The 22,550-nt window shown below is 45.7% G+C and overlaps 1 protein-coding gene across 2 annotated transcripts in view; it reads left to right on the forward strand.

The window, feature by feature from the left end:
• The window catches only part of ADAM12 (ADAM metallopeptidase domain 12), a 191,498-nt gene that overhangs the window by 97,669 nt on the left and 71,279 nt on the right, over positions 1-22,550 (forward strand). For both annotated transcript variants that reach the window (XM_079977123.1, XM_079977124.1), the window contains exons 5-6: positions 14,520-14,596; positions 18,761-18,944. In XM_079977123.1, coding sequence (XP_079833249.1) covers positions 14,520-14,596; positions 18,761-18,944 — 261 coding nt within the window. The remainder of the gene's footprint in view (positions 1-14,519; positions 14,597-18,760; positions 18,945-22,550) is intronic.

Genomic DNA, 22,550 nt, shown 5'->3' on the forward strand with positions numbered 1-22,550 from the left:
TGCGCTCCCGCTGAGTCCCTGACATCCATCCCCCCCTCGAAGCCCCCCCTTCCCCCCTCCCCCTCTTCTGGCGTGGGTTCCGGGTGCTCCAATGCTGTGGGGGTGCATGCCGGATACCGGTCTTCCCCCCTGGCATGCTGCCAGTCCGTGACGGGTACATCGACGTCGCTCTCCTCCGCTTCCATCTCGTTGCCGGCGTGCTCGAAACCAGGATCCTCCCCCAACCCGTCCATGCCCCCTTGTTCCCCCATTTCCTCTGGGTAGTCTGCGTGCCAGGGCCCTCTGAGCAGTCTCCTGCGCCACTCCTCCTCGGGTTGAGTGTCCCACCAATAAGAGCGCTCCGCACCCAAGTCTGAGACCGACCCCTCCGGCGAGGTAATCTCTGGAACCGTCTCCTCCACCGAGGAGAATCCCTGAAACGTACTGGCTGAGAGTGTGGGGGTGAAAAGATATTCGTCAAAATAATCCTCCGGCATGGGCCTGTGTGGGAAGAGTGCGTGGAACTCGTCTTTGAGGTAGTGCTCCTCCACCGCATAGTACGGCACCCAGCTGTTGGCGCTGGCCGGGGCACCTTCCCTTGCGATGAGATATTCGACTCCCTCTTCCCCCCATCTCGAGTCCAAAATCTCCGTCACCTCGTTGAGTGGCCCCGCCCTCGGCGACCCCCCTGTCATGGGTGCATCTCTAAGCGGACTGGGAGCTGTTCCTGGCTCCTGAAACCTGTGAGGTGCCTTGTAGGGCGTTAGCACCGATCTATGAAAGACCGGGTGCATTCTGGAACCCTCCGGTAGTGTCAAACGGAAAGCCACTGGGTTGATCTGTGCCTCGACTAGGTAAGGGCCCAACTGCTTGTGTCCTAGCTTCTTCTTAGCTAAGGATCTGGCCGGCACTGCCTGGGCCGCTAACCAGACCCAGTCCCCTACCCGTATGTCCTCCCCCACTCTTCTGTGTTTGTCTGCTTGCATCTTGTATACGTGTTTTGCTAGGTCTAACTGTCTACGGAGCTGTTCATGGACCTCCTGTAACTCCTCTGCCAATGCCTCTGCTCCCTGTGGCTCCCCCTCCCCCTCTTTCTCTAAGCCCGGGAAGGTCCTGGGATGTCGCCCGTGGTTGGCAAAAAACGGTGTCACCCCCGTGGACACGTGTTGTGTGTTGTTGTAGGCAAACTCGGCCAGGGGCAGATAGTCCACCCAGGTCGAGGGCTGCTGGTTGGCGTAACATCTCAGGTACTGCTGCATGACGGCGTTGACCCTCTCCGCTTGTCCGTTGGTCTGCGGGTGTCTTGCCGACGCTAGGTTGACCTTGACGTTCAGGATCCCCATCAGCTTCCGCCAGAAACTCGAGATGAACTGGCGCCCCCTGTCAGACAGGATAGACCGTGGCAGGCCGTGTACCTTGAACACGTGGTCTATGAACAGCTTGGCCGTCTGTTCCGCTGTGGCCACCTTCGCGCAAGGAATGAAGTGCGCCATCTTGGTGAACATGTCGACTACCACGAGTACTGCTGTTTTGCCCCTCGAGCTGGGCAGGTCAGTGACAAAGTCCAAGGCTACCCTCTCCCACGGTTCGGACGGGGTCTGTAGCGGTTCTAACAGTCCCGCCGGCGGTCTGTGTACTGGCTTGGCCCTTTGGCAGGTGTCGCACCTCGTGACGTATTCCGCGACTTCTCCCCGCATCTTGGGCCACCAAAAGTCTCTGGCTACTAATTCCACCGTCTTTTCCTTGCCGAAATGTCCGGCGCTGGGTGCGTCGTGTAGCTGTTGCAGTACTGTCGCGCGGAGTTCATCTCCCGGTACGTAGATGCCCCCCTTGCGGAGGAGCAGTCCGTCGCGTATCTGGAACTCGTCGTCCTTTGCCGTGCCGCTGCGCACCTCCTCCATCTTGGAGCGCGCGAAGGAATCTGTTCGCAGCTCGCGCCGTATCGCTTCCAGGTCTATTGTGGCAGAAGCGCATGCCCACGCCTTGGGTGCGAAAATGTGTTTGGCCGCTACCGGTGCTGCTTCCTCCAGATACTGCGGCTTCCTGGATAGCGCATCAGCCATGACGTTGTTGTCTCCGGGGATATATTCTATCCTGAAGTCGAAATCCGCAAAGAACTCCGCCCAGCGGATGTGTCTCTGGTTCAGGAACCGCGCCGTGCGCCAGTACTCCAGGTTCTTATGGTCCGTGCGAACTTGCACCGTGTGTTTGGCTCCGATGAGGAAGTGCCGCCACGCCTTGAATGCTGCATGAATGGCCAGCAACTCTCTGTCCCAGATGGTGTAGTTCTGCTCCGACTTGCTGAGCTTCCTGGAGTAGAAAGCACACGGTCTCCAATCCCCTTGCGGGTCTCGCTGCAACAGGACTGCCCCCACGGCTCTGTCGGAGGCATCCGTCTCCACCCTCATGGGCTTGCTGGGGTTCACATGCAGCAGTTGTTCCTCGGAAGCGAAAAGACGCTTGAGTTTCTGAAAGGACTGCTCCGCCTGGTCCGTCTAGATGAACTTCTTCTTCTTGGAGCTGAGGGTGTCCGTGATGGCCGCCGTCTGCATAGCGAAACCCTTGATGAACTTGCGATAAAAGTTAGCAAAGCCGACAAACTTCTGGACCTCCTTCCGATTGCGCGGGCTCTTCCAGTCCAGTACTGACCGTACCTTGGCGCTGTCCATGGCAATTCCCTTGTCGGACAGCTTGTAGCCCAGGAAATCCACCTCCGTCATGTCGAACTGGCATTTCTCCAGCTTGGCGTAAAGCCTGTGCTCCCGTAGTCTTTGCAGGACTTCCTTGACATCTCTCTCGTGAGCCTCCTGCGATTCCGAGAAGATCAGAATGTCGTCCAGGAAGCAGACGCACTTCTTGTATAGGAGCCCCGCTAACACGTGATGCATGAAGGCTTGGAAGCAGTGGGAGCCATTTTGTAAACCGAAAGGCATAACCCTATACTCATAGGTGCCCAAGGGCGTGAACATGGCCGTCTTCCACTCGTCGCCCTCCCGCATGCGTATAAGATTGTACGCCCCTCGTAGATCCAGCTTGGTGAAGATGCGTCCCTTTCTCACCGTCGCGAGCAAGTCGTCGATCTTGGGCATCGGGAAAGCCGTGGGCTTGGTTTTCGAATTTAAAATTCTGAAATCAACTACAAGCCTCTTCTGGGGCGTGTCTCTTTTCTTCACAAAGAAAACAGGACTGCCCCCCACTGCTTTGGATTCTCGGATGAATCCCCGCTTCAAATTGTGATCTATGAACTCCCTGAGCTCTTGCAGTTCGTCTTCAGACATGGAGTACAGTTTTCCGGTCGGCAGCGTTGCCCCCGGCAGGAGGTCAATCTTGCAGTCGTAGGGTCTGTGGGGAGGCAGCTTGTCCGCTTCCTTCTCGCAGAAGACCTCCAAAAACGCCTTGTACTTGTCGGGTACAGCTTGCAGCATGCCCAGTTGTAGCTGTGGGTCATCCTCTTGCCCCTCGTCCTCCTGGTTAGTCATGATGCAATGTTCTGCGCAGTAGGAGGAGCAGAAGGTCAATTTACGCTGGTACCATGCCAATGCCGGGCTGTGCCTGTCCAACCAGCTCATGCCCAACACTATGGGCGTGTCTGACAGTTGGGTGACGTTGAAGCTGATGACTTCGCGGTGATTTCCAATGCGCATCACCATTGGCGGCGTTTGCTGTACCACCTGTCCCCCCAGCAATTCTCTTCCATCGACTGTCACTACTTTCAGGAGCATCGTGGCAGGCAGGAGCGCTATGCTATGTTGCTTGATGAAATCCACCCCCATAAAGTCTGCATTGCTACCAGAGTCAATGGTAATAGGCACTTCCATGGTGAGCCCATTGGGAAGCTGGAGTGTTGCGGTGAGCTGCACCACTGGTTTGGGCGGGAGGGGGTCTGTGGGCTGTAAGATTCCTGGGGACTGCTTCACTGATTCGTCTGGCTGGGCCCCAGCGGCTCTGCTTCCAGCCAGACTTCGTCGTTTCCCTGCTGTGGTTCCCTCTGCTGAGCTGCTTCTGTTACTTTTGCTGAGGCTGCATTGTGCTTGTGGAGCCTCTGGGGGCACTCTTTTGCCATATGCTGAGCACTTTCGCAGATGTAACACTTCCTGTTCCCTCTAGGAGGCTTCACCTTGGCTGCTCCTGGTGTGAGGGCTCTGGTCGCTGACTGAGCCTTGGCACCACCTATCTCCATCGGCTCCTCTCCCCCTCCCAGTGGAGGCGTGGATTGAGCGCGCGCTGAGTCTCTGGGGAAGAAAGGAGGTGCCCTTGCTGGCGTGCGTCCCCAACGCCCTTCATCTTTGCTCCAGGGACGTTCTTCCAGCCGCACACCAATCGTCAATGCCTTCTGGACCACTTCTTGAGTGCTCCGTGGCCTCTCCCCCCTTGCGATTTCGTCTTTCACAGCCCCGTTGAGCCCCTCCCAGAACAGGTCCCTGACGGACGCTGAGTCCTTTTCCCATCCCAGCGCGTTGACCAATGCAAAAAAGCGGGAATGATATTGCCTTACAGTGGCTCTGCCTTGTTTCAGACCGTGAATCTCTTTTCTAGCGACATCTACGTCTATCTCCGATAAAAAACAATCGTCCATCGCCTTAATGAAGGCTTTTGCGTTTTGGAGGGCTGGATCATTATCTCTCCACAGATTGCGCAACCACGCTTTAGCTTCTCCATGGAGATGCGTTAGTATGAAGCCTACTTTCTCCTGCTCATCTCTAAAGTCCTTCTCCAGCAACTTTAGCGCAAAAACTACGTCTGCTCTGAAGTTAGGATATTGCTGCAGACTCCCATCGAAATGCGACACCAGGCTCCCCCCTCTCTTCCCGAGCCCGATCCCTTCTGATTTGGCTGCCGGTGGCCCCTGTTTAGTCAACATTTCCAACCTGTTTTGCAGATCCTTGCAGACAGCATCTGATTCCTCTTCTCTCCTCCTTGCCGCTCGTATTTCTGCGTTAAGTTGTACCACGGCTTCTTGCAAAGCTGCCAGTCGTTCTTCTGTAGTCATCTTGTGCTGCTTTTGTGAGCTCGCGAAGCACCAATCTTCGCCCCTCGCTGCGTCCTCTCACGTTGCGAGGTTCTTTGAAATTTGAGACAGGACTTACTGTCAGAGCTGCCTCCAGGTCCCAGCTCACAGAGGACCAACGCTAGGCTGTAGTTATGTACAAAAGTCTTTATTGAGATTCAGTCTCCATTTCAAAGTCGCAGCGTGCAGCTCTACGTCCCGACCTTAGACCGGCGAAGTCCTGTCTGAGTCTCCTCCCCCTCCACACCAGTTTAAGACTCTCGCTTTGCTCCACCTCTTCCTAAATTCCTTTCTCCTCTGGGCCCTCCTGCCCGCTAGGGTCTCATCCTTCCTGGACTCCTCTGACGCTGACCCTGACGATTCTTGCCCCTCCTTCCGGCGGGCTTTAGGACCTGGTTCCCTATCCGGGCTACCTTCTGTGCCGCTCGCCTGTACCTTTGAACTTGGCGCGCGCGCCCAGCCTGCAACTTTCCTCTTAACCGTTAACTCGCTCTCCGATGGAGGCGTGGTCCACCCTGACTCATCTTCTCTCGCTGGTGGTGCATATGTGGGCTCTGACACCTGGGACTCCTCCCCCCCACTACGCTCTGGTGGGGAAGCTGGTCCTGATTTGCAACTGCTGCTCTGGGAGTCCCCGCTGGCCCCTTGCTTCTGGGGTGTCCCCCTTGGGTCGCCCCTTGCCCTGCCCATCGGCGCCCCCTTCTGTGAATCTTCCGATTCGCTGGAGAGGCTCATGGAATCTATCGGGCTGCTGTCATATTCTCCTACGCTGCCCTCGGATTGCTCCCCCTCGCTTTCCATCTCCTCTCCTCCCTGCGCTCCCGCTGAGTCCCTGACAGCATAAGATCCAGCTTCTGTGATGTAGGAGCTCTCAAAAAGGGATTTACAAGGCATTTGAGGCCTTCTGCAATGCGGAAGCCAAATTTTGTCCTTTCTTTCTTTCTTTGCTTTCATTGAATTAGACCATAATGTAGGTGCAACGGCGCAAAGGCATTTTTCCCCTTGGCGCCGTTGGGCCAGCCCTCACTTAAATATAGTTTGACCACCTCACAGTACACCAATTACACCAATTTCTACAAATTACCACAGATTATCTAGTGGGGGACTTGGGTGAGGGAAAACTTAATGATTTGAAGTCTCAGGCAGGATTTGATCAAATAAGAAAGATTTTATTAAACAAAGGAAGTTTATGACACAAAGTGGGTAAAACAAAGGATACCTCAGATTATGTTATTTCAGGTAACCGTTCACCTAATAATATTTATACTAAATCTAACTGATGTTATGGACTTCTAATAAAACATAGCTTCTTTTAAACTTCAGTTGCTTATGTTCAATTACTTCACTTCAGGTAGATCTTACAGATTTTTACACTAAAGGGTAAATGCTCAGCTTATTTCCAGTAATTTCACCTCACTTCTTTCTCAGTTGTTGCACAGCTATTGCTGCTTTATACTTTGGTTCTTAAACAAGGTGGTACTTCCTGTCAGTTGCACACCCCTTATTCCTGAGGTACTCCAAGTAACAGACCCAAGGGATCTCCACACCCCTCTTAACTGGTTTGGGAGTCTTCTCTTTTTGTAGAAGAATCTCTCCCCTCCTGACTGGAATGAGACCTAAGTAGACTGTATCTTTCCAGCTTCTACTCCTCCTGGCTCAGCCTCAGCCTCCCAGTTAATTCCTGGTCTAATTACTCGTACAGGACACCACACACTGTCCTTCACACTAAGCTCAGAGACTTATTTCTCTAGCTTTTGATATATTCCCAAGAGCAGATGTTTCTACCCAGAACCAACACTCTCTCCTTTCACTCCCTATCTCCCAACCTACTCAGCTGTCTCTTAAACTCCCACTCCTGGAACCCTGGCCAATCAGAAGCTGCCATTCGTTAACCATTTGTTAGCAAGGAAAAAGAAAAAGAAAACACTTGGTGACTCAACCTGCCCAGCAAAACAAAATTTTCCGTCACAGTAGGTCTTTTTTGGGGGTGGGGTGGGGGAGTAGGACTGGAAAAAGTTCCCTATCTTACCTGATCTTTCCTCAGAAGGGATTATATACCTTTGTTTCTATAAATATATAGAGATGCTGTGGAGCAATTGTATTTTCCTGTCCCACTTGTATTTAAAACTCAGAATCTTAGAACTATAGTCTTGGAAGTCATCTGGTCTAATCCCCTGCAATGCAGGAATCTCAACTCAAGCATCCTTGATAGATGACCATCATTCCTTTGCTTAAAAACCTCTAAGGAAGGAGAGTCCACCACCTTCCGAGGGAGTCGGTTTCATTGTCAAACAACTCTAGAATAGCATTAGCTTTTTTTGTTGTTGCTGCATCACACTGCTGACTCAAATTAAGATCCTTCTTAATTAAAAAAGTACAGTGGCTGGTCTGGATTACTACATTTTACTTTTATCTGCTGATTAGATCCAGCTTAACTGCATTTTAAAAATGTATATGTTTGATGTAGAAGTAGAAGCATTACACATCTTGTTAAGTTCCTTAATAAGACAGTAGTAAATGGAGGTTCGAGGGACGCAGGTGGCGCTGTGGGTTAAAGCCTCAGCGCCTAGGACTTGCCGATCAAAAGGTCGGCGGTTCAAATCCCTGCGGTGGGGTGCGCTCCCGCTGCTCGGTCCCAGCGCCTGCCAACCTAGCAGTTCGAAAGCACCTCCGGGTGCAAGTAGATAAATAGGGACCGCTTACCAGCGGGAAGGTAAACGGCGTTTCCGTGTGCGGCTCTGGCTCGCCAGAGCAGCGATGTCACGCTGGCCATGTGACCCGGAAGTGTCTCCGGACAGCACTGGCCCCTGGCCTCTTAAGTGAGATGGGCGCACAACCCCAGAGTCTGTCAAGACTGGCCCGTACGGGCAGGGGTACCTTTACCTTTACCTTTAAATGGAGGTTCATGACGCCTCTTGTCTTAGATTGGAGCCATAAGGTTTTTAAAAGTTTTTTTTAATTAGCCGTTAAGGTGAACAATTGAAGCAGCAATTTATACCCTGGTAGACTAACCAGTTAAAACAGTTTTTTAAATATCGCAGTAAAACCCTTTTTGATACCAAAATGCAGTGCATCTTGCACTCCCAACATTTTAATGCTTACACATATATTTATTGTAAAAATACGTTTTCCTGCAAATAAAGCATGTTTTCACCACGGTTTGTGAAATATTCACTGCTAGTTTCAAATAGTGAAAGTGAGCTGCTACTAATTTTAGATATTTTTACCTCTGCAAAATGGCAAGATCTCAGAATTAAGGAAGTGTTGTTAAGTAAAGCTTCATCCAAAGTGTTCTATACTGCTGACTTTTGATTTTAATTCTGATTTTTGTGAAGCATGATTTTCACCTAGAAAGTAGATAAGATGATAATAATAATAACAAATTTTATTTATATCCCGCCCTCCCCAGCCGAAGCCGGGCTCAGGGCGGCTAACAATAATCAAATAATCAAACAATCAAATAATCACACATTCTAAAAATATTTCATTATAAAAATTAATATTAATTAAAATCAAATTAAAATCAAATGATGAGAAATCCATTATCATATATCTTACAGGTTTTAAAAATAGCTTAAACACCCTCCGGTGCCCCAATCAGGAGACCTCAGTGCAAGCTTCCTCAAACTCGGCCCTCCAGATGTTTTGAGACTACAATTCCCATCAACCCTGACCACTGGTCCTGCTAGCTAGGGATCATGGAAGTTGTAGGCTAAAAACATCTGGAGGGCCGAGTTTAAGGAAGCTTGCCTCAGTGCATGCAGAAGGGATAACTCTTCCCTTCCCCCCACTGTTTTCCTGAATAAAATTAATCCCCCAAACTGCTCTTCATCCAGTAGAGCAAAACATACAAGTACTGAACATGTTAGTTAGCATATTTGGATGGCATATGTGGAGTGGATGATGTGTACTCTATTCCCTTGTGCAGGCCATGCTAATTCCTCCACTGTGCTGTTTGGACAGGTGGGAATTAGCATGGGAGTTGGCACTATCACCACCCAACTTAAGGTCTTGGGTCACTGACTTAAGGAAAAAATATATCATTGCTGTTCATTATCTAGATCCCCAAATATACAAAAAATTAAAAATAATAAAAATACATGTGGGGGTTCGTGAGTCAGACACTACTATTGAGATATCAACAAGGATGTCTAATTGATCTTTCCCTGACTTCATCATACCTGGCATGATCAATGCCAAAAACGAGGAATGGCTTATTTTGGCAAGAACAACTTACATGGCTTGATTCCATGATTTAGCGTCTATGACAGTAGAAATTATGCATGTATGTTTTAATATTAGCTCTCAGTTTTTCGACAGTCACAGATGTGCTCTAGCCTGATGCAAAACTAATGACAGCATAAATATAGGTTCTACTGGGGAATGTTTAAATCACCCTGTTTCCCTTCAGATCATCGTGTCTTCTCCCTGGATTCTAGTGTTCACTGTACCTCCTGTCTTCTCTTGTCAGAGAGAAGATGGACACTTAAAGGGGACTGAGTTTAAGCCTCTGGTTTATACTTTTTTAAAAATAACATTGTTTGTATATATATGATAGATAGATGATAGATAGATAGATAGATTATTTTCTAGTGTTGTGCTGTTATTTTAACAGTTTTACTCTGGTGTGTATTTTAGATTTATTTTTTTGTTTTCTCTACATTGCCTTAATATTTTATAAGTTTATAAAAACCTTTAACATAAATTATATAGCCACGTGGTGATATCCAACTTTAGTCATACTCTAAATATCCCCATTCAAATATAATAATAATAATAATAATAATAATAATAATAATAATAATAATAATAATAATTTATTATTTATACCCCGCCCATCTGGCTGAGTTTCCCCAGCCACTCTGGGCGGCTCCCAATCAGTGTTAAAAACAATACAGCATTACATATTAAAAACTTCCCTGAACAGGGCTGCCTTAAGATGTCTTCTGAATGTCAGGTAATTCTTTATCTCTTTGACATCTGATGGGAGGGCGTTCCACAGGTCGGGCGCCACTACCGAGAAGGCCCTCTGCCTGGTTCCCTGTAGCCTCACTTCTCGCAATGAGGGAACCGCCAGAAGGCCCTCGGCGCTGGATCTCAGTGTCCGGGCTGAACGATGGGGGTGGAGATGCTCCTTCAGGTATACAGGACCGAGGCCGTTTAGGGCTTTAAAGGTCAGCACCAACACTTTGAATCGTGCTCGGAAACGTACTGGGAGCCAGTGCAGATCTCTCAGAACCGGTGTTATGTGGTCCCGGCGGCCACTCCCAGTCACCAGTCTAGCTGCCGCATTCTGGATTAATTGCAGTTTCCGGGTCACCTTCAAAGGTAGCCCCACGTAGAGCGCGTTGCAGTAGTCCAAGCGTGAGATAACCAGAGCATGCACCACTCTGGCGAGACAGTCCGCGGGAAGGTAGGGTCTTAGCCTGCGTACCAGGTGGAGCTGGTAGACAGCTGCCCTGGACACAGAGTTAACCTGCGCCTCCATGGACAGCTGTGAGTCCAAAATGACTCCCAGGCTGCGCACCTGGTCCTTCAGGGGCACAGTTACCCCATTCAGGACCAGGGAATCCTCCACACCTGCCCGCCTCCTGTCCCCCAAAAACAGTACTTCTGTCTTGTCAGGATTCAACCTCAATCTGTTAGCCGCCATCCAACCTCCAACCGCCTCCAGGCACTCACACAGGACCTTCACCGCCTTCACTGGTTCTGATTTAAAGGAGAGGTAGAGCTGGGTGTCATCTGCATACTGATGAACACCCAGTCCAAACCCCCTGATGATCTCTCCCAGCGGCTTCATATAGATGTTAAAAAGCATGGGGGAGAGGACGGAACCCTGAGGTACCCCACAAGTGAGGGCCCAAGGGTCTGAACACTCATCCCCCACCACCACTTTCTGAACACGGCCCAGGAGGAAGGAGCGGAACCACTGTATAACAGTGCCCCCAGCTCCCAGCCCCTCTAGACGGTCCAGAAGGATGTTATGGTCGATGGTGTCAAAGGCCGCTGAGAGATCCAGCAGAACTAGGAAACAGCTCTCACCTTTGTCCCTAGCCCGCCGGAGATCATCAACCAGCGCGACCAAGGCAGTTTCAGTCCCATGGTGAGGCCTGAATCCCGATTGGAAGGGATCCAAATGGTCCGTTTCCTCCAGGCGTGCTTGGAGTTGTTCAGCAACCACCCGCTCAATCACCTTGCCCAAGAATGGAAGATTTGAGACTGGGCGATAGTTGGCCAAATTGGCCGGGTCTAAAGATGTTTTTTTAAGAAGCGGTTTAATGACCGCCTCTTTCAGCGGGTCTGGGAAGGCTCCCTCACAGAGGGAAGCATTCACCACCCCGCAAAGCCCATCGCCCAGCCCTTCCCGGCTCGCTTTTATCAGCCAGGATGGGCAAGGATCAAGAAGACAGGTGGTCGGTTTCAATCGTCCAAGCAGCCTGTCCACATCCTCGGAGGTAACAGATTGGAATTGATCCCATATAACAGGACCAGACAGAACTCTAGCACTCTCCCGCCCTGGCCCTGCTCCCACTGTGGAGTCTACTTCCTTCTGAATCTGAGCGATTTTATCTGCAAAAAACTTTGCAAAAGCATTGCAGGAGATCTTGGGGTCCCTACCAGGCCCCGGTGGTACAGGTGGTTCCGATAAACTGCGAACCACCTGAAAAAGTCTCCTGCTGCTGTTTTCTGCAGATGCAATGGAGGCGGCGAAGAAGGCCCTCTTCGCCGTCGCCATTGCCACTTGGTAGGCTCGACGTTGAGCTCTAACCCGTGTCCGGTCTGATTCAGAATGAGTTTTCCGCCACCGGCGCTCTAGCCGTCTCAACGATTGTTTCATCACCCTCAGCTCCGGGGAGAACCACGGGGCTGTCCGGGCTCCATGCAATCGGAGAGGGCGCTTCGGAGCCAGACAGTCAATAGCCCTTATATATTTTGATTTCAATGGGTCTGCTCTGGCTGAATATGACTTACGTTGGATATCAACCATGCATTTTAAAAGTTTGCTATTTTACATTTTATTAACAATAAAATTGTTATTTGTTGTTCTAGTTCAGGTTTTAAAAGATCTAGACATATCTTGAGATTGCCATTTAATTTATAACATGAGTTTTTATCCATGCATGTGTGCTGCAAACACATTATAACCTTCTCACTGTGTACAGTTTCATTTCCATCGAAAAGAAAAGAAAAGAAGAAATACTCTGGCGCTAAACTAATATTTTCTTTATGGTGTAATCGAATTTGCCAAAAATTCATGCTCCTTAACTATTAAAACTCAACCCTGATCTTTTCATGTTATTGCTTTCACCAGCAAAATCAAGGTGGTCTTTAGAAGCCTTCTGTCTGAGACTATGTAATTGAAAACCATGCCCTGAAACTGAAAAGGTTAATTAATGCAGCTTAGATGTGAATGAACCAAGTAATAAGAGGCGAAGTAAGATGACTGTCAGGTTGAAATATGAGTGATAACTTTCCCTTGCACTAATAAGATAGCAACCTTTGACAGTGAGGCATTTGGCTTCCATATGGTATTCAAAGGAGCGAGAAATGAAAATGAAAAAGAAATGCTGGACATAATATAATCATTATTTTCCAGCCAGGTCTATAATTGGAAATATGGTATTACCTTTCATCAACAATAGCAAATGTGCATCTTTACTGAGTATGTATCTTTTGTTGTGGTTGTCCTTTGTAAGCAGCTGGTTTTATTAAAGAAATACAATAACCCAGCCACAAAACATAACAGCGTTGTTGCTGCTGAAAATACAGTTCTCTGTTATTCCTGTTCTTAATAACACATCACTTCCAAGTCAGCATAGTTTAATAAAATGCTTTCAGCCTCCCAATTTCTTTTCACGTGATTTTTTCTTCTTCTGGAGCTATAAAACCAGGAAATTGTTTTATTACATTGCACAGTATGCTTAATTATGTCTTATGGATCTCCCTCATATTACTAACGGCAATTTACATCTTACAGTGAAAGCCTAAAGGTGAATGACAGTGTAATTTGCTCTGCTGTTTAATTTTACAAAATGCTTCCCATCATAGTTTTCCAATAACATAATCAAAAGAGCAGGCGTCTCATAAAGAAATGTTTTAAATACTTGTTTGATCTTTGTCTTTTATTGAATGAGGCACAGCATCATTATTGGCATAAACTCATTTTAATCCAGCATTAAATACAAACAGGTAAAATGATTATTTCAGGTTAATTCCTTAATAGCCTGAATTCAGAGAAGGCTTTTCCATTAAGAGGAACATAAAGTTTTGTGTGTCAACAATAAGAGCACACATACTGACCTGGTTCACATTTAATTCTAAACCAAACCATGACTGAGCATGAATGACCAACTAAGCCTTCTAAGGAACCAATTTAGGAAAGCTTTCCCACCAAACACTGCAGCATGCAAAGACAGCAAGCTCTTTTAAGGATACTCTCAGTGAGGAATTGATGATAGTGGTGTTATTATCTTTCCCCTAATCTACAAACAAATTTCCTTACTCTCCTGGCTGCCTGATGGAAACCCCCCTCTCTGCTTGCACAAAAACTCTTTCCCGCACCAGACCAGGCCCCTGCAACCCGACCCACCTGCCATCTCCCTTCCCACGCAAAACCTGACACACCATCATGGCTGAGCCTCCCAGCCTCACTCCACCCTCTGCCCATGTCCTGTGATCATTTTCCCTCACAAACTCCCACTCCGACTCTCATTCTCCTCCTCCCACTGGACATGCACAGTTTTGAGGAGGAGGAGTTGAAATATGGGGGGAGGCCACTTTTTTCCAAAAAAAGAAAAAGGATGACCCCACTTTTCTAGGAATAGGTAGCAACCGTCAGGTGGGACCTCCTTCTGGCAACTCTTGCTACCAAGCTGGTGCCACATGTTTTGTTTTGGTCTGCTTTCCTTTAGAGCACATCTGTGAGGCTGAGGGGGTGGGGATCTTGTCGTCTGGGCAGCCCAGGATCTCCATACACACTGCCCAGGCTTGCGCCCTGGAAAAGTCACTTCAGAGCTGCTCACACAGCAGAAGTAACACAGGAGGCAGCAGTTACGAGTTGCTGGTCTCAGCAGCAGCAGCAGCAGCAGCAGCAGCAGATGCTCTTATTCTTCAGTGGTTTTACTTCACCCCTGGAGGCACACTCCAATGTCTCTTGAGACAAATGGATACCAACAACAACCAACAATGGAGGCCTTGAGGAAGGGGTGTGTGGTTTGAGGATAAGAGGCCCGCTGATAGCCTGAGCCCCCAGAAAGCTAGAGCTGGCCCTAGCTATTGTTAACAGTGTACTGGGCCCAGGAAAGCCTGCTGGCACCCCTGAACCTGGGCTCAGTTTGTTTCACCTAGAGAAGCCAAGAACAAACCATGACTATAGTTTATAGTTTGACTAGAGTGAACCATCCTTGTTTTTTCCTTCTGAAGAGCTGCAGCTTGTTTGTTCATGCTTAACTGTAGTTTGGTTTAGCATTACTTATGAAATGAGCTGAGCTATAGATACTGATTCCCCCCTTACTATTCTCTGTTCAATTAGGCTCATTGCTACTACCATGGTCATGTCCAAGATTATGCCGAGTCTGCAGTAACTTTGAGCACATGTTCTGGACTCAGGTAAGTGGGACCACCTGAAATCATGAAAACACCTAACCTTGCCAGATTATTGGCAGGTGGGCAGTCTTGTTCACCTGTCGAAATGGTTCTGGATGGGAGAGCTTTGGAAACAGCTGGAAGAGGTTCCCACCCCTGGTTTGGCAGACAGCAGAACAGGCAGTTGCCCCTACCCTGTGCTGCTGCAGTTATATTCTGAAATGGGTAGATCTGTTTCACTGCTGGTGGTAAAACAGTGTAATTGACCTCGTCTTCTGAGTCAGAGGAAGTGTTCATCCTTTCCCGACTCTTTACTACCTACTGAACAGAAGTGAGCGTCACAGTGTCTGACTTCCCTTTCCCCCCCTTTATGTTGAATCAGCAGTTTTTTGTACAGTCTTGTCCATCTTGTCTCTAGGTATGGGATGGAGGAAATATCTTATAGCACTAGTGAACCTAGGAAGCAATGTTTTATACTGAGTCAGGCCAATGAGCCATCTCACTCAGTATTGTTTACCCTGCCTGGCTTCGGCTCTCCAGGGTTTTAGACAGAGGTCTATCAAAGCTACCTGGAGATGCCAGAGACTGAACCTGAGACTTAACCACATGCAAAGCAGATCTTGGACCAGAAAGCCCACTGACCTTTAGTTGACACCATGAAAGTTAAGCTGAACAGTGTCTACTCAGAATGAATGTAAGCCCCACTGAGTTACTTACTTCTAGGGATTTAATTCCAGGTAAGTGTGCATCGGATTGCAACCTTCCATGTCACCCCAATTCCCTACTGCTGTGAAGGGATGAACTGTGGTTACAGAAAGAACTTATTTGGGGGACAATCTAGCACTCAGTGCTGCTGCGTGATGAACATGTGATAGCTTTTAAAAACCTATCATTACTAATAAAATATAAATCTGAAAACTGAACCCCTCAGTAGGAAATAATCAAGAATTCCCCCTGACCTTAAATAAAGCAGAGCTATTTTAAGTTTATATTGTCAACAAATTTAAGACAAAAACTTCTACATTTTGCACATTATTTAGATATTATAAAGGCTGTGAACATGGGATGGGGGAAATCCCCAGAAGAGTGCCACATTTATTTAATTAAGCTTTCTCATAAAGTTAGCAGCTGTGGGAAGTTGCTGGCCACTGCTGTTTGTATCTTTGCAGAGTCTCATTCATGTTGCAGGACGCGCAGTGACTAGGAATGTTTACATGTGGCTGAATAAGTCATCTTCAGTGTCATTCTCAGCTTTATTGAGGGTAACTTAAAACACCACTACATCCTATCCTCTGAGTACTCCACTGTAAGAGTATATAGCAGGCATCCCCAAACTCGGCCCTCCAGCTGTTTTGGGACTACAATTCTCATCCTTGACCACTGGTCCTGTTAGCTAGGGATGATGGGAGTTGTAGTCCAAAAACAGCTGGAGGACTGAGTTTGGGGATGCCTGGTATATAGGATCAAGCTTAAGGAATCCAGTGCTGGTAGAAGATATGACTGGCACCTTTGCACCAGCATTGTGATGCAATCCTATCATTGGCGTGTTTCACTAGTGAGAATGAGCAAATGTGCAGTTTCTCACAGTGAGGATTATAGAATCATAGCATTGGAAGGGACCCTGCATGCAGGAATATGCAGCTGTCCCTTATGGGATCAAACCTGCAAACTTGGTGTTATCAGCACCACACTCTAACCAACTAAGATCAGGGCTACATCACTCCAAGGTTTGTTCTGTGGGAGGGTGAGTAATCCTACTCTTCGTTCTATGGAACTTACTCCCAGGTAAGGGAGTGCAGGATTCCAGCCTTAGTATTCATAGGAAAGCAATTACATCAACGTGTGCTAAAAATAAGACATCTGCTTACTTGCTAGCCCACAATGCCATAAAGTCACATTAGGCACCTATTAATCTGATGTCCTCAAAAAAGGACAAAATGAAGACAATGATTAAGGAAGGAACGCTATGAAAAAATAACTCTGGTAATTAAGGACAATTATAGCACATGTTATAGCTTTCCATTATTTTATTTTATTGGTGAATATTTGAAAGAAAATTGTTTAGAAACAAATTTTTGATTGGAATGCTGTGTCGATTGGCATGTGATAAGTAAAACCTGATCTTTATATTACCCCATAAAAGATTCTAGATCATCTTGTAGGCTTGGCATAATTTTTAAGACTATGCCCTCCCAGCTTCCCTGGAGGAGGGTCTTACACACAGGAAAAGTTCTCTTTGCCTAGGAAAGTAGCTAATACTGTGTATTAAGTACCAGTAGCTCATAGCTATTTGGATACAGGAATTAAAGAATCTCTTATACAGCTCAAAGCTTTTGGCAGTAATTACATAAGCCGGAGTGCAGCCACTTTTCAAAAGCAGTAGGAATTATTGCTGTTTATTCCTAAAGATGCTTTCTGAAAGGATCTAGTTAAGCCTTGTAACACCCTGTTGAGAGAGCTAAGTGTTATCCCTATCTTGCAGAAGGAGAATCAGGTGTGGTGTAGAGAGGTGATTTGTACTGCACTATGAAAACTGGAGAGGTAGGTGCTTAGAAGAAATGGAGATATATTTGTCTCCAGCTCAATACCAGTTTTGCAACAAAGACTGAGCTAGTTTTCATGTTATCCCTTATGGAGGTGATCCACATTCATTGTCAGGAATTAAATTGCGTGTTGGCCCCTGCAATGGGTATGATACTAAAGGTGAGTGAGTCCCCATTGGTGGAAGAGGGGTCTTGAGCTGAAGAGGAACAAGTAACAGACTTCTTGCTTCCACACCATCACCTGTACTTTGAGCTCTCTCTTGGATGCCTTCTTGATTTCATTCTTCATTGAACATAGTGAGAATGTAGACTGGACGTTCCCAATGCAGGGAGGGCATGTGGTGACACAGTCCTGTTTTGGTTCACATATCCAACTTGCAAGTCATTACATACAAAGGGGAAGGAACAGGAGCACCAGGCAAGCAGGTAGGCACTCAAAGATCTCAGAGCCAGCTCTCAAAGCCTGCTCTACCTGGGTTCTCTGTCTCCCCTCCAACCTGTGAAAGAAGGAGAGTGAGTCAAGTAGGCAAAGAAGAGAAGACTTCAGAGTCTATTCCATCAGGGTTGTTCCCATTCAACTTCCCACCCACAAAACTGGCTGCACTTGGGAAGAATCCTGAAGACTCATTCATTTTTTGGTGTCGTTTGAATGTGATTTTATTAATGTCTTTTTTATTTTCCTTGTGAGCTATCTTGGAAGAATTTCTACTCTTAAATGTGGGATGACAATGATGGTACAAAGCTGCTTAAAATGGTGTGTGCTTTTGGCACAGTGATCATTGATCGAGCATTGAGCTGAACACATAGTGGAGTAATTATAAGACTCTTAACAATATGTGCTGAATTTTTCATGCACCCACTCTCACCATTCTCAACAAACCAATTTGGTCTTATTAACTGATCCAAAAAAAAAAGTTCTTTTAAATTGATCCTGTTTCCTTGTTTAATTTTGTTTTCATTGGTATTTGCTGATAGTCATACCCTTTGGCATGTTGAATACCCATACTAGAGTTTAAAGACTGTTGTTTCTGTTTGTTAATTTTTCTTTGGAGTTTTCCAAAACAAGTACCTCAAAGGCTTGAGCAATGGTCACTTGATATTGATTTGATATTTGTATTCCACTTTTCCAACAAGTGTTGAGCTGAAAGCAGCTCACAATAATCACCATAGTTGTGATAATATCTGTATCTATATTTTATTTATATAATATATCTATAGATATTATAGTTGCAAACACTATAATATCAAATACAGTAACATATAAGTAAAGCAAACAAGAATAAATTTATTAATACAATTTAGTAAAGTCATAATAATTCAAAATATCAGAAAGAGTTGCTGAGCACCAGCCCTGTGCCAGATGACGTCGTCTCTCTGGGAAGAGGAATGTTCATGCATTGCTATAAAATGCAAATGCAGTTTGGCACTGGGCTGCAGGGTTTAAGCAGAGAGAAACAATATATTCATTGTAGCGAACTGTATGCCAAGATTACAGTATGCAGAATTTATAGTTTGTGCCCCATTGGGGTTTGATCTAAACATATGCTATTCTTCCATACTTATTGAAAATTGTCACTTTGTTGCAAACCAAGCATACAACATAGCACTATAAAGGAATGCATCATTTATTTGTTTTATACTACAGGGGACTTATTTTGTTTGAGGATAATGCCTATATTTTGGAGCCACTGGAAGGTGCTACAAATGAACATATAATATACCAAGCAAGGGACTTAAAACTAGCTCTGGGTTCTTGTGGTCATCATCTCAACATCTCAGGCATCACTCCGGAGGATACCACACAATTTATCCAGAAATTTGCTAGCAGGGTAGGTGGAAATTGTACTTTTCTCCTTCATGCTTTTAAAGAATCAAATGTAGGCAAATCTGACATTACGTCTCCGTATCTTGGGGTAAAGTCTGTTTTGAAGCATATTGCAGCAATACATGGCAAAAGTAGAGAATATTGGGGAAAGCTGGATTACTTTGTACATTGTGCTATTGCCGGGAAAAGGTTCGCATCCACTGTTTATTTTTCCATTTTGTGAATCTTCCTCATTAACTATTCAAGCCACTTGAATTTCTAAGCAGCATCTTTTGTCAGCTAAAGGTTAAATATGTCTGCATAATGTTTAATGACTAAACGCTTTGTGGCAAGGATGGGGGTCCTGTAGCCCTCTGGATATGGTTGGGCTTCCAACTCCTGTCAACCCCGGTCAGCATGCCCAATGGTCAGGAATGATGGGAGCTGCAGTCCAGCAGCATCTGTAGGGCCATAAGCTGCCTATCTCTGCTTTACAGAAATAGGTTGCCGTCTGTAGTTTGTCCCTATAATTCTTTCTGATAGCTAGCGGATCAACAAGTGCTGCTGGTGGCCTGATTTCTGTTACTATTCTAATAACAAACTCCAAATTTAGGAAAAGAGTTTCCTAATGACTAAAGACTATTATGGAAGATTCTGCTGTTGAAAAATTATAAATGCCCCAGTCAGTTACACTGTTAAAGTATAGGGTCTCAAACATTTTCCCCATTGGTGTATCACTTGAATAAAAATGCATATCAAGATAATGGGAGCTACATACTGTGTAATGAAATGGGAAGAGGTTTTGGCAGATACAGCAAATAAGACCACATTAAAGAGAGGGTCAGGGAATAACGTGGTAGCAGAATCTGTCTAAAGTACTTATTGCATGAGAAGTATTGTAGTGCATAAGGCACATTGGCTATGTAACCCACTTATCATTTTTATTAAGTTCAAATTAGGTACACCAGCCTAGCCCAACATCAAGGGGTATTATTTATATGATGGAACAAATGCATTTGCATTTTATTAGCATTAAAAGGTACATTTCCAAATATTATTGCTCCTTACCGCATGCTTCTAAAATCCATTTTACCATTGTATGTGCTGCAACTGTACAATGGATGTGTAGACTGTTTCAGTTCATTAACACTAGAACAGCTCATCTATAAATGTACATAGAGTTCCATATCAGAATAACCAGTCTCGCAAAATAATTTATAAAAGTGAGGGAGCCATGAGCAACATACTGTATAAACATATGTGATCTTCAAGGCTGTGACAGATTCTATGCCAACATAGTACAGTGGTGCCCTGCAAGACGAATGCCTCGCAAGACGGAAAACCCGCTAGATGAAAGGGTTTTCCGTTTTGGAGGTGCTTCGCAAAACGAATTTCCTATGGGCTTGCTTCGCAAGACGAAAATGTCTTGCGAGTTCCTGTGGGGTTTTTTTCCTTCCCCCCCCTTTTTCTAAGCCGCTAAGCCGCTTATCTGCTTATCCGCTAAGCCGCTAAAAGCCGCTAATAGCGCTAATCCGCTAAGCCGTCAATGGGCTTGCTTCGCAAGACGAAAAAACCGCTAGACGAAGAGACTCGCGGCACGGATTAATTTTGTCTTGCGAGGCACCGCTGTACACATATGGGTTGGATTCAAACTTCCACCAGCAGAAGAGGAGAAGCACTTTTTTGCCTGCAGACCTCAGCACCACATCCCAGACTCTTTTGGATGTTTGGGAGGCAGAGGTAGTGCAGTTGTATGCATTGGGAGTGGAAAAATCAGCTGAGGTTCCCTCAGTTAGTGAGATCCCTCTGCTGAACAGTAGCCTTCCATAGGCAGAAAAAACCTTTCCCATTTGGTGAAGGTGAAGTCTGAATTCAACCTTATATACTTAAGGTTCCATTCATATAGATTCTGTACTGAATATGTTCCCAAGAGGAAAAGTTTTCCCCCCCACATACAAATACTGTATGGAGCAATTAGGTCACCTTAATAAAAAAGAAATAGCTACTGTTTAAAATGGGGGATTTTGTTTTTAATATATTTCTCCAAATATCTTTCAAACAAAAGTGTTACAAAAGTGTTTCAATTCAGCTTTAAGATAAATGATCTAAAAGGGATTTAAATGGGTTTTTTAATTAAAAAAATCTCTGGCCTTGTACCTATACTGTATAAATTACAGGGAAGCAAGTTAACAGACAAGTATGTGTTCTGGTCTAGATATCTAAGATGCACTCAGATACCTGTATGGAGCTCACAACACATTCCTATTCACATTAATAGGGATATTTGATCCTGCGCACACATCCTTTGTTTTCAGTTATTAAGCTCCTTTGTATGAAAAGCACTTTCTCCAAGCAGACTTCACTGTAACAGAGCAGTTCACTCCAGAATAAATCCTAACACAAGACAAAACAAATCAAAGGCAATTTTCAGCAAGGCTGCAGATAAACTCCATAGCTTGTTTAAAGATTTTAAAAAGTGGTGTTTTTTTCTTCCTAAAATGATAATCCCTATCTGGTGGAAATAGAACTTCAGGAAGTTTGTAGTGGCCATTTTAAAATCTTACTACATGAAGAGATGATCGTTTACAGATTTCAGCCACTTTTAATACTCAGCATTAGGTTCCTTTCCTCACAGCTTTCCCCAGAAATCTCAGGATGCGGTAGTGTGCAAAGACATGTGGTTGGAACTGCCAACAATTACATCTCCATGTGCTTTCAGCCACCACGGAATAAGCTCCTCTGAAGCTACTTTAGGGTTCTTGCTTATCTGTTTCGACACTAGATTAAATAAAAAGAATCCTGCAGAGACTGTGAAATAATGTGTGGTGAAACAAGGACTCTAAACTGTTTTTCCCCCCTTTGCATTTACATAGTTTGTAAATATGTTATTTTGCTTAATTATTTTGTGTTTGTGTTGTTGTTGTTTTTAAAAAATTACGGTCTTGGATGAATGAGGAGTTGATTGCACTATGAAAGCTGTGCTGTGCAAGCAGAGAGAAGTGATAATTAGGTGTATTTTAGAAACAAATGGTCTGTCTAAGAAACGCATCCTCCAGACAAGTCATGGAGCAGATTAATAATGTTAATCAGACATAAGAAGTTCAGGAGCTTACATCATATCTCCAAGAGCTCTTTTGTCCCATTTGTTTTTATTTTGAGGTAGTTTAAATTCTTTGGAGCATGAAAATGCTGCTCATTTGGCTGTTTGTACTGTTTGTGAAGATGAATCTTGAGTGTATCTCAAAATATCACTGCTGTGAACCTTTTCAGCCAAGCAGGAATATTTTACGTCTTCTACCTTTAGTGAACTAGCTTGGAAGGCTTGCTAAACAATGGCTTGATTAGAAGGGGAAATCATCAACTAAGCCCTGTGCACAAGAAGAGGTAGAAGGAGAGGTCAATGAGGGCAGCTGCCTTTCCCCCCAAGAATACTCCTGAGAGTGATGCTATGTCATAAATTTAGCATCATTCCAACTTCGTCACTTTAAAAGCAGAAAACCATTCCAATGGGCTCCTGAAGCAGCACTTCTGCCATATTGTATGGCATCATAATATTTTTGTGTTTAAGGTAGGGCAAGAGAATCCTTGGCCCACCCCATTTGGAATGCTAAGTTGCCCCACTCCAAAAGTC

Source organism: Podarcis cretensis (genome assembly GCF_951804945.1).
Source record: "Podarcis cretensis genome assembly, chromosome: 5".
Classification (NCBI taxonomy): Eukaryota; Metazoa; Chordata; class Lepidosauria; order Squamata; family Lacertidae; genus Podarcis; species Podarcis cretensis.